A 12,188-nucleotide genomic window follows, 5' to 3' on the forward strand; every position below is an offset into this window, starting at 1 on the left:
ACATTATGCCAGTTTTTAACATGAACCTATGCACATACATAACAACTGTTCAACCAGGCACTAAATAAATAAATAGGTGCCAGGATGCTTCTCAAAAGCGGATTTGGTAACCAAATGAATAGTTTTCTTGCATAGGTTTTCTGTCTAGAGTCACATTGAAGGGAATTTGGAAACATATTAGATTTTTTTTCCCCAATATGTTTATTATTGTTTGGTATGCTAAGTACATTTGGCTCGGTTACGGATTAGATGGAATATTCCATTAAATCTTCAGCTGAATGTTAAATGGTTACGGTTGTTTCAACAAACTCTACCACATCAATAATACAAGTGAATGTAAGAAACTTTGTAATATACTTTATTAGAAAAAACAGCTTCTTTCTATTCTTTTTTTGCTTCATTGCACACTGCCAATGCTTTTGAATCCCATCATGAGCGACTAGTGTTTCACTGAGTGATATAGTTACATGCTGGCCATACAAATTTACAGATAGGGAAGGGGTAAGGCCTAAGATGAGAGAGGGAGTTAGTTCAAAGATTAAAAGGGGGACATTCATCAAGACTGGCGTACAAGTACGCCAGTTTTAAATAAAGCCCTGCCCCTTTCCCTCGACTGGATTTACTAAGAAGCATACGCCTCTTAGTACAGCCGTCCAGCCCTGCACCTGACACAGGCATTGCCCATAAATCAATATCAAAACGGAGACAGCACTTTGTAGAGATGAAAAAATCTTGTGGCTTTATTCACACCCCTGCGACGTTTCGGCTAAACACACTAGCCTTTCTCAAGCACACTGCTTGAGAAAGGCTAGTGTGTTTAGCCGAAACGCCGCAGGGGTGTGAATAAAGCCACAAGATTTTTTCATCTCTACAAAGTGCTGTCTCTGTTTTGATATTGTTTCATGCTCCGGATGCCTGAGTCCAATCTGGTGAGGCGTGCACTGTCCTAAATTATTTCATATTTTTTTGCCTTTTTGGCTGTTGGTGCTGTTACCCCTTTAAAACAATTGGGCATAAATCTACACCTGCTCTGAGGCACTTTATATAGTGTTTTCTGTGGCCAGACAGTCTGCAAACTGAACGGGCTGCTTGTCTCCTCTTCTTGCTCACTCATTCCCCTCAGCCCCTCCCACATCCATAGGTTATAATGAACTCAGCAAACCCATCTTAATTTTGCTCCTCTGTAATGTAGATGACCTTTAGAGCTTTATCCAACTTCAGCAGCCCTCGCTAATCAAATGCCGATCGTTCGGGTTCGGATGGACTCGAACCCCACCCGGTTCGCTTATCTCTAATAATAATAAATAAATAAACATGTTTGGTATCACGGGGTGCGTAATCGCCTGAACTATTAATTTATCATTCCTGATCTCGCATGGTAAATGGCGTAAGCTTTTAAAAATCCCAAAGTGCAAAATTGCACATTTTTGGTTGCATTAAATCCAGAAAAATTGTAATGAAAAGCGATCAAAAAGTCGTATATGCGCAATCAAGGTACCGATAGAAAGAACACATCATGGTGCAAAAAAATGACACCTCATACAGCCCCATAGACCAAAGGATAAAAGCGTTATAAGGGAATAGAGCGATTTTAAGGAACATATATTTGTTAACAATGGTTTGAATTTTTTACAGGCCATCAGATAATATAAAAGTTATACATGTTACATATCGTTGTAATCGTAACGACTTGAGGAACATATATAACAAGTCAGTTTTACCCCAGGGTGAGCGGCGTAATAACGAAAAAAAAACAAATAAAAGAAATGTGGGGTTTTTTTTCAATTTCACCACACTTTGAATTTTTTTCTGGTTTTGCAGTGTCCTTTATGAAAAAATTCAGCCTGTCATTGCAAAGTACAATTAGTGGCGCAAAAAATAAGGGCTCATGTGGGTTTCTAGGTGAAAAAAATGCAAGTGCTATGGCCTTTTAAGCACAAGGAGAAAAAAACGAAAATGCAAAAATTTAAATTGGCCCGGTCCTCTAAGGGTTAATAAAAAAATCCTCTCCCCTAATAAAAAGTTTAAATCACCCCCCTTTTCCCATTTTATAAATAAAAATAAATAAACAAACATATTTGATATCGCCGCGTGAGTAATGTCCCAAACTATTAAATTATCACATTCCTGATCTCGCACAGTAAACAGCGCAAGTGCAAAAAAAAAATTTCTAAAATGCAAAATTGTGCATTTTTGATCGAGAAAAATGGTAATAAAAAGTTAATAAAAAGTCGCATATACGCAAACAAGGTACAGATAGAAAGTATAGATCATGGCGCAAAAGATGACATCTCACACAGCCCCATAGACCAAAAAGTAAAAGCGTTATAAGCATGTTCATAGAGCAATTTTAAAGATCTTTTTTTTTTTTTTAAGTTTGTTTTTAAAAGCAACCAAATAAAAGTTACTCAAGTTACATATTGTTGTAATCGTACTGACCTAAGGAACATGTAGAACAAGTCAGTTTTACCCTAGGGCGAACGGCGTAAACACCCCTCCAAATTAAAAAAATTGCGCTTTATTTTAAATTTTACCACACATATAATTTTTTTCTGCAAAAAATGCAAAAATTCTGCCTGTCATTGCAAAGTACAATTAGTAGCGCAAAAAATAAGGGCTCATGTGGGTCTCTAGGTGAAAAAAATGCAAGAGATGTAGCTTTTTAAGCACAAGGAGGAAAAAACGAAAGTGCAAAAATGGAAATTGGCCCACTCCTTAAAAGGGTTAAAATCGATTGTACTATTGATTTCTGCAAAAATATTTTCGATGACAGTTACAATGGGTTAGAAGCGTTGAATTGGGAACCACCACAGGGAATGAGTTACTAGCAGGGCCTCAATAGAGCAGGACCTTTGGGCCCTTTGGTCTTCAGCAGGATACTTGGGGCTCATATGTTGGGCTAGTTGATCCCTTTGGTCTACTAGTGTCATTAGACTGTAAGGTCAGAGAATATTTTAGGAACTGGCATCTTTCAATATGTTTAGATGACTAGTAATGAGAGTTTCATATTTTAGTTGGGCCTAATCGTTAGAAAGGAGGAAACCCAAAAACGGTGGACTTTTTACAGTGAATTTGATTGTCTCTATTTTTATTTTTTCTCCATTTCAGGTAACAAGGACAGAAAGAAGAAGCTGTCTCGAAGCACGGAGAGTTTTTGGGAGCAATCACCAGATTTGAAGGGTAAAAGTGTTACCAGATGCAACAGTTCAGTTCACCGTCCACAAGCCAGTCGGGTCATCGATGTAGATGGAATCAGACAGACACCGAGAAAACACGATTCTGGAGAAGATATAGGAAACTTGAGCTTTGAGGGTTACATTGCAGAACTGAAGTCTTGCAAGGGACGAACGAGGACGGGGGTGTGCAGGACATCTGACCTCCCATCAATGGTCACTGCTAAGACCGAGAGAAACAAAGAAGCAGAAGTAAATTATAAAGCTACTTTTGTGTAACTAGGGCACCAGTGACTATCCAGAGGTTGGAGGCTACCGTCCTCTAGTGAAGGGACCAAGGGTCTAGCTATAGGGGGTGCTCATCTGCTACATAGTACAATAGTATTATGAATTACACATGGTAGGTGGGGTTCCTGTAACAGATTTTGCCTCACCCCCCCTCCTTTCCCGAGGACATCAAGCTACATACCTGGAAGTGATACTGCCACAAAAATGGGGACTTTTCTTTTTTTTTTCTATGTTTTCGGACCTGATCGCTTATCGGGAACCCTTTCTATTGTCTAATTTCTTATCATTGGATATTTGTGTTTGCTATTTATTTTGCCAATCGTTTTCGGGAGGCTTCACATTGATGGATGTTAAGCATATTAGTTTCTACAGTCTCATAGAAGGTTGTTCACATAAGATAGTCAGACTTTGGTCATCCAGCGTCGCGATATTTGACTATTCCTATGGCATGTCTATGTAATAAACACTCAAAACACTCCATACACTACAACTAAAAGCCTTGTTAAAAATTTAAGAGTATTATCAGTCATATGGCCATTCTCCTCCATATTACCATTCAGTACTTCTCTGTAAGAGGGTTTATAATGATAACACTGGTGTAGTGAAGATAGTCCACTTACTTTATTAGAATTGAATGGTATCGATCTCTCTCAGAAATCAATGTATAAAGACTCTGTAATGTGATCAAGCAAATTATACCTATGTCTTGGTTGAAATGGTTAAAGGGGTAGTCCATTTTTGACAATCCCTTTCGTTTAAAAGGATCCGAAACTATAAAGGAATAATCCTATCCTGTCATCTGGCAGTGTTCTCCCATCATGTCCTGACATTTTTAGCCTGCCAGGGCATGAGAACTCTCTCTCAAAAACTGTAGGGCTAGCGGATGGAGGACATTACTGTAAGTGAACCTGGCACAAACACGTCCATATCGCTGCAGCTCCCCCACAGGTAAAGTGAAGCGTTACACTATTCCTAATGGAGTCAATGAGATGATATGGTGGGTCCTCCAGGCCAAGAGATGCTCATTTTTGCTGCCCCCTGGTTATTAGATTAGGGACTTGAATGAAGGACACCACTCAATAATATGGCCTGGAGATTATATTATAGGTTAGGGAGGGAACAAACAAGACAAGGGGGAAAAAAATCTTCAGACCAACTCACTGAGAATTCCTTATGCTTTTATTATGTGGCCTAAGGGGAAGTTGCGTTGTGCCTGCTCCTTTTTATAGCAGTGGCCAGATGTCACATTGTAGTAAATTGGATCTTACCATAAGCAATTTACTATGACATGCTGCCATTTATTCAGTACAGCAGCTTCTGTTATCCTTAGAGTTTTTGTATTTTTTTTTTTTTTGCAGTGGTGCAGCTCTGTGCTGCACTGCTACCTCACTCTTACATGGATTGTATCATTGACAATATACAGAATGTTTCCAAGCACATAGAGAAGAGCTATTTTTTATATGTCTAGGCTAAATAATGGTGTAACCTGGGATGCCTATATTCTACATCCGATGCTTGAAGGAGATGAATGCACTTTGCCGTCCTGTCACTGTTCTTTTTTTTTTTTATCGTCTTTATGAAAATTGTGTTTCGCATTTCAATTAAAAACCATAAAGTCGCTTATCCATGACATTGGTGATGATGACGACTCGGGGAGTCTCTTAAATTATTCCGAGCTGTAATTTAGCTGTCATGTTTGGGATGTTGTTATGATGCTGTCATTAAAAAAAAAAAAAAAAAATCACTTGCATTTGAAAATTAAAATATTTTTATATGACATAAACAGTCTGCAATTGTCTTATGAGTTAACATACAGTAATGATTTCCTGGTATAAATTATTGTAAATCCTCTGGCCTGTCCCCAAAAAAGGGGGGGAAAAAAAATCACAAAATTTTTGTGCAGGTCGCATTTTGGACAAAACTTTGCAACTTTCCCCTCATTTTTACACTACCTGAAAAGTGGGTGGGGCTTGGTGGAAGGGGTGGGGGCCTCCTGGATTTAACATACCTTATTCCAAAAACCTACTTCAGTTCATAGATTTTGCAGTCTGGAGCACTGAAAAATGCACCAAATTTATTAAGAGGTGCAGTGTCCCACCGTGAGGATGTGCTTGTTATTCTGAGGGCCAGGTGACATCTGTAGTGCCACACACTATGAGTCATGGTAACTAGAGTGGAGTCTCTGACCCTGAGGCACCCCTCGGTACATGCAGCAGGGGTGGTTAATACGAGTCCCTTGTTATTTCCACTGGGCTCACCCAAATACAGTGCCTGGCCACAAGGACCCTGGGTCGTCCTTGGTGTCAAGTTAGTGCAGGAGAAGCTGGAAGCAGGAAAAATGTGTCTAGTGTATTGAGTAACTTAACACTCAAATAATCCATAAATATAGAGGCACGGTTCGCAATTCCGGTTTGCTCGTTCCCATTCGCAGTGGCACGCATCTCCGCCGACTCCATTGACACCATTCTATGGCCGGGCAGATTCAGTCTTCTACCGAAAGAACTGATGTGTCAATTCTTTCGGCGGAAAACAGAATCGGCCTGGCCATAGAATGGTGTCTATGGAGCCGGTGGAGAGGAGCGCCGCGTCGAACGGGAACGAGCCACAAAATCCGCCGGAACTTATCCGTGTGGATTCCGTAGTGTGAACCCACCCTAATGTAGCAAGAGAGCCTCAGGAGGCCTGGAGTGCAATCTCTGCACCCACTGCAGCTACATGTCACTACATTGAGCATGAAAATCCTTCCTACATGAGATCTCAGACACAGCTATCACCATTGGGATCACTTGAGCTGTAACGTTTGCATGACAAAGACCCTTAGAAATGAGAGGGGGAGTGCTTGAGGTTCACCTGCAAACTAGTCTGCAATTATGTGGAGCAGAGTTTATTGGAAGAATGGAAACAGAGAGGCAGCTGTGTTCTGTATGAGAGCGATGACAGTAATGGGGCTGATGACGCTATTGTGAATGATAATGAATATAGAAATATTTGGGAGGAGGAAGATGATCTATCTCCCTACAAAGCCTATTCACATTCCTCACAATACCAAAATGTTTCCTTGTTTATATCACTTCACTGCTGCGCTCCAGATATAGAGAGGCAACTCCATGATTTATCTAGTACAATACATTACGCTAGCATTGTGAAGCTGGAAATATGCTTACTTACTGAATAGCAGCCCGACAAAGCAAGGACCATATATGACAGATACTCCTATATAATTCATTGCATTTACTTTTTTTGGATGCAGCCCTAAGGGCCCTATTCCACCGGACGATTATCGTTCGCATAATCGTTAACGATTAACGATCTCAAACGACCGCTATTGCGAAAGACCTGAAAACGTTCACTCATTTTCATGGAACGATAATCGTTACTTATGATCGTATTTGCGATAGTTTTTTCTTCGCTTTTTCTTCGCTATTGCGTTCGTTTCTACTGCGAACAACCGAACGACGTCTTATTCAATGCAAACGATTTGCAAACGTTTTGCGAACGAGCAACAATAAAAATAGGTCCAGGGCTTAGAAAGCAATCAACGATTTCTCGTTCTATCGTTAATCGTTAACTGCATTTCAACCGAACGATTATCGTTTAGATTCGGACGATTTAACAATAATCTGAACGGTAATCGTCTGGTGGAATAGGGCCCTAAGGCTGCCTCTAAAACATGGATAAAGCCATAGGCCATATGCCGTATCCATGTTTCCATGTTTTTCAATACTCCCTAGGGCTGCATCTAACTTCTTCAGCCACCGGCAATCATATGCCGAGCGATCCGACTCAAGCATGTGTGTGTTGCACTCATCTCTAGTAGGCACTGTGGCAGTCTGGAGTGAGGGGATCTCAGGAAGGATAGAGGTTATGATGAATAAATGAAGGTATATCCTGTCACAGGCCGAGTGCTAATAACTCTCTCCGTCTTCCTGAGGTAAATACTGCCACAGAGGTTATAGAGGGGGCTGCACCTAGGTGTTAGGTGATGATGGTACTTGTAGTTCCCCCTGGGGCTTCTCTGTTGCTGCTGCCTGAGGTGGTGAGGGAGAAGCCCTTAATGGTGATAAGGTGCAGAGAAATTCAGACAGCAGGGAGTCGAGGCAGTGAGGTGCAACAGTGACTTTTACTTGCATAACAAGTATATAACTTGAACAGTTTCTTTATACTTACAAATGGCCAACGGCCAGAGATGGGTCACTGCTGTTACACTAGAGTTTTGCTGGTGTATGTAGAGTTGCCCTTTAGTAGTAAAACACGTAGTGAATGACTAAGTACATTAATCATCTCTCAGTATATTACAGTAACTTGTAGAGTGGAACAAATGCTTCTCCGTCTCTGGTCTAAAATAAAGTCAAATAAGCTCCTCTGCTTTATCCTTCCATAGGTCACACTACCCTAATCCTGGTGGTTACGTTGGCTCCAACATATCTCCTCAGAGGTTGTAGTCCCCTCAGTGGATGTTACTCCTGCTACAGCTGTGCTCAACTACTCAGGGAATTCCTGTCACATCTGCCTCTACACTAAGGGCCCTATTCCACAGGACGATTATCGTTAAATTGTTCAAATCTAAGCGATAATCGTTTGGTTGCATAGCAGTTAACAATTAACGACCGAACGTGAAATAGTTGATCGTTTAATCAGTAGCGGTCTTGGGCACCACACATCCCACGCAATTGCGTGAGGCCCCCGACATCCAGGGGGGCCCCGCTCTGGTGCCCAAGACCGCCGCGGCTAACTATGTGCGCTCGTAACGAGCGCACATAGTTACAGGCAGCAGCGGCACTGACAGGGCAGGAGCCATTGGCTCCCTCCCTGTCAGTCACTCTTGTGGCCGCAGGAAGTGTTTTCCCTGCGGTCACAAGAGGCCGCTCTGTGTCTCTGGTGCCGGCGCTCGAGGCGTCACTGGAGCGCCGGTGCCATGACAACGGGAGAGCGGCCTCTTGTGACCGCAGGGGAAACACTTCCCGCGGCCACAAGAGGGAAGAGAAGAGAAGAGGAGACACCGGACCCAGGTGAGTAAAAATGTTTTTTGTTTTTTGTGTTATATACTATATAGGAGGTAGAGCACACAGTGGGGGCCTAAATAAAATGGGAGGAGCGCACAGGGGGGCTATACAAACGGGGGAAGCGCACAGGGGGGCTATATAAACAGGGGGAGCGCACAGGGGGCTATATAAACGGGGGGAGCGCACAGGGGGGCTATATAAACGGGGGGAAAGCACAGGGGGGCTATATAAATGGGTGAGCGCACAGGGGGGCTATATAAATGGGGGAGCACACAGTGGGGGTCTATATAAACGGGGGAGCGTACAGGGGGGCTATATAAACAGGGGAGCACACAGGGGGCTCTATACAGGTGGGGGAGCGCACGGGGGGCTATATAAACGGGGGGAGCGCACATTGGGGGTCTGTATAAACGGGGGAGCGCACAGGGGGGCTATATAAACAGGGGAGCACACAAGGGAGCTCTATACAAGTGGGGGAGCGCACGGGGGGCTATATAAACGGGGGAGCGCACAGGGGGGCTATATAAACGGGAGCACACAGGGGGCTATATACAAGTGGGGGAGCTCACAGGAGGCTGTATACAAGTGGGGGAGCTCACAGGGGGCTATATACAAGTTGGAGATGATGGAAGGATGGAGAGAGAAAGAAAAAAAAGTAAAAGACGCTGATCAGAGAAGACGCCTCCTGTAAGTCACTGGATGTAACTGCACTCTGTTATAGGGTCTGTAGTGATAGGGGTCATGATGTGGCAGTATTATGTTATGGCATCATTGGTAATATCTTCCTGTTTTGTTCAGAGCAGTTTTGAGGTGATATGTAATCTCTGTATGGTGGTAGGAGGGTTATAAGAGGACTACTGGGGGGGGGCATGGGGGGGCCCCAGACATGCCAAGACCGTCCCTGCGTTTAATAAGACCTGAACCTATTTTTATCGTTGCTCGTTCGCAAATCGTTCGCACTGAATAAAACGTAGTTCGGTCGTTCGCAGTAGTGGTGTACGCAATAGCGACGACAAGACGACCGCAAGAACGATCATAAGTAACGATTGGATCGTTTATTGTTAACGATTATGCGAATGATAATCGTCCTGTGGAATAGGGCCCTAAGGAGGTAGTTTGTGTTGCTATGGTAACTCCCTGAGAGTGGTGTGTGTGAGTAATAAAGGTGACCCATCTCCAGCATGGCTCCTCTCTATAATACAATAAAGAACAACCAATATATTAATATATCTATGTCAGTATAATATAGGGTCCATTCTCTGCCCAACTTTAGGGAAACCCCCACCTCCTGTATACTACAGGCACCATAATAGGAATCCCTCTTTTCTATGCACGCCACTGGTTACGTACAAACTTTCTTTTGTGCGTCTTCACATTTTGCAGATTCCACATACTCTTTATCTCGGAAAGGGAAGTTTTGCTGATATCAGAAAGGAACTATGTTATCAGGACGATGGAGCTGGCCATTGTTATGCAATCTCATGGACCAATACACTATTTATAGAAGAGCGGACCAGAACATTTCCAAAGCCTGCGCTACGTTCTTCCTCCATAATGCTTGACATAAACACCCACATAAAGCCTCGTCACCGCACCAGCTGCAGTTTGTTTAGGTCAATGAATGGGAAGAACGGATGAAGGGTAGGACGCAGTCGTGCTGGAATATCATCCTATACAAGCATGGCGGGGCTCCAATTACAGCCTTTCAGGATGGTAAATATTACTGAACCGAGAGCGGGCATCTATATCAACACAACAAAAAAATAATGAAGGGGTTGAGAGAAGTGCGTAAAAGGCAGAAAAGTTTTTAACCTCTTCATGGCCACGACTTCCTATGGCTGCCAACTTTCCATTGTTACTAACATCTCCTAGCAACAGGAGCTTGAACGACAAAAAAAATGTCAAAACACTGGTAGGATTTAATGTTTGATTATCCAGGTCTGTTATATCTTAAGATGACTTTCAGATACAGGAAGGATGGGTACCGCGCTTTTAGTTCCACAGCGTAATTCATCCACTACAAAACCATGTCTTTAATGTTATGTAGTCGGTGCTGTGATAGATAAATGAGGACAGGACCCCTAAACTTGCAGTAGGTCAGATGACAGTGCCAAGTAGAGAATCACGTCAGCAGGTTTGGCTTTGGTGGTTGCCATTGGTAGCCTGGGTGTATACGACAACTGGCGAACTGTATTCTTCTATGTAGTCTTCTCAGATTCAGCTTTATGCATTCCAGAAGTGGGCACAATAATTGGCAACAAAATTAAGGGCTACCTTTTGATGCTGAATACAACTTATGGACCTTATTTCCACCAGTAGACACAAAGTAAAAGAACTGAGTAGCGAAGGATTAGGCTGCTTGTGGTCACTCTTGTAGTGTCAGCCCCCATTACCACTATGGATGTTTCCTAATGCCCTATTACACCAAGCGATTATTGTATCTGTCTGATTATCGGCCGTTAAGGCCGGTAATCGCTTGTTGTAATAGCTCCTGTTAAAAGGCAACGATCAACCTACATGCTTGATGTCAGCTGAACCTTGTCTTCCAACATGTTGAAAAAAACTAGAACGATAGCGACGGTCTGCCTGCTGTTGCTCCGTGTAATAGGAGTGACAGCAGCAGACAGCCGCTACTGTCTATGGGTCACCAGGATGATCTATAGATCATCCAGGGAGCCCCTCACGCAGCTCCCCGCTCCCCCTCCTATGCTTCTATTACATGGGACAATGTTTAGGACCTGTCAGATCAGCACTCGCTTGCTCTTCGCTACTCATGCTATTACACGGCCCGACAGTGAGTGGGTAAGAGTGGGGGCTCCCCGAACGATGTCACACCACTGACAGGAGGGTACATAAAAACCCCTGTAAAGGGAGATACACTGGTGGAGGAAGTGAGGTCAGTCTTACTTAGTGTTTTAGTAAGAGAGGACAGACTAAACCAAGTTCGTGCTGTAGTTAAGCCAGAGCCTGGCTTTTACCAGGACCCCTGACAGTAACCAAGTGCTGATGCAGCAAAAGACTTTATTCTCTATGCAAGCTACCTTTTTCACTATGCAGTGCTAAGCTAAAGTAGGGGAGAACAGCCACCAAGGAATACCCTAGCTCATGCCAGGAACCCTTCTAAAAAGTGCAGGACAGACTCCTGAAGAAAGAGGAGCTCATCCTAGTAGGACAAAACTACTGTATTAAGGTCTACGTATCCTACTGCACAGTGCAGCTTGACTGAAATCTCAGGCACCTCGCTACACCCAAATAACCAACGACTGAGGCTTGTGCTACCCACCAGGGACGGGTTCTATGATACCAGGGCGCAGAAGGCGATCAGACTTACTCTAAACGTGAGTACAGTTCCAGCAGAGATCAGCGTTCATTTCTAGGTGGTCTTGGGCTGTCTAATCAGGCCTTACAGCTAATACATGAAGACATGAGAGCTTCCCCTTTAAAGTGTACCGTTTTGCTTACAGAAAAAAATACATTTAAACTACAGTGGTACCTTGGTTTGAAAGTAACTTGGTTTAAGAGCGTTATGCAAGAGGGGCTCACAGTTTTTCAAAATTGTGACTTGGTTTAACCCTTTAAGGACCGTGCTAACTTTCGTTTTTGCGTTTTCGTTTTTTCCTCCATGTGCTTAAAAGGCCATAGCAATTGCATTTTACACCTACAGACCCACATGAGCCCTTATTTTTTGCGTCACTAATTGAACTTCGCAATGACAGGCTGAATT

At 43.1% G+C, this 12,188-nt stretch overlaps 2 protein-coding genes across 2 annotated transcripts in view; both read left to right on the forward strand.

Moving 5' to 3' along the window:
- Positions 1-5,205, forward strand: part of RGS12 (regulator of G protein signaling 12) — a 115,095-nt gene extending 109,890 nt beyond the window's left edge. Inside the window, exon 18 of the mRNA XM_069977357.1 lies at positions 3,109-5,205. Coding sequence (XP_069833458.1) covers positions 3,109-3,452 — 344 coding nt within the window. The 3' untranslated portion in view covers positions 3,453-5,205. The remainder of the gene's footprint in view (positions 1-3,108) is intronic.
- A 4,924-nt stretch (positions 5,206-10,129) lies between these two features.
- Positions 10,130-12,188, forward strand: part of HGFAC (HGF activator) — a 44,369-nt gene continuing 42,310 nt past the window's right edge. Inside the window, exon 1 of the mRNA XM_069977358.1 lies at positions 10,130-10,177. Within this exon, the coding sequence (XP_069833459.1) occupies positions 10,145-10,177 (33 nt within the window). The 5' untranslated portion in view covers positions 10,130-10,144. The remainder of the gene's footprint in view (positions 10,178-12,188) is intronic.

The sequence above is a fragment of the Dendropsophus ebraccatus genome, chromosome 7 (genome assembly GCF_027789765.1).
Source record: "Dendropsophus ebraccatus isolate aDenEbr1 chromosome 7, aDenEbr1.pat, whole genome shotgun sequence".
In the NCBI taxonomy this organism is placed as follows: domain Eukaryota; kingdom Metazoa; phylum Chordata; class Amphibia; order Anura; family Hylidae; genus Dendropsophus; species Dendropsophus ebraccatus.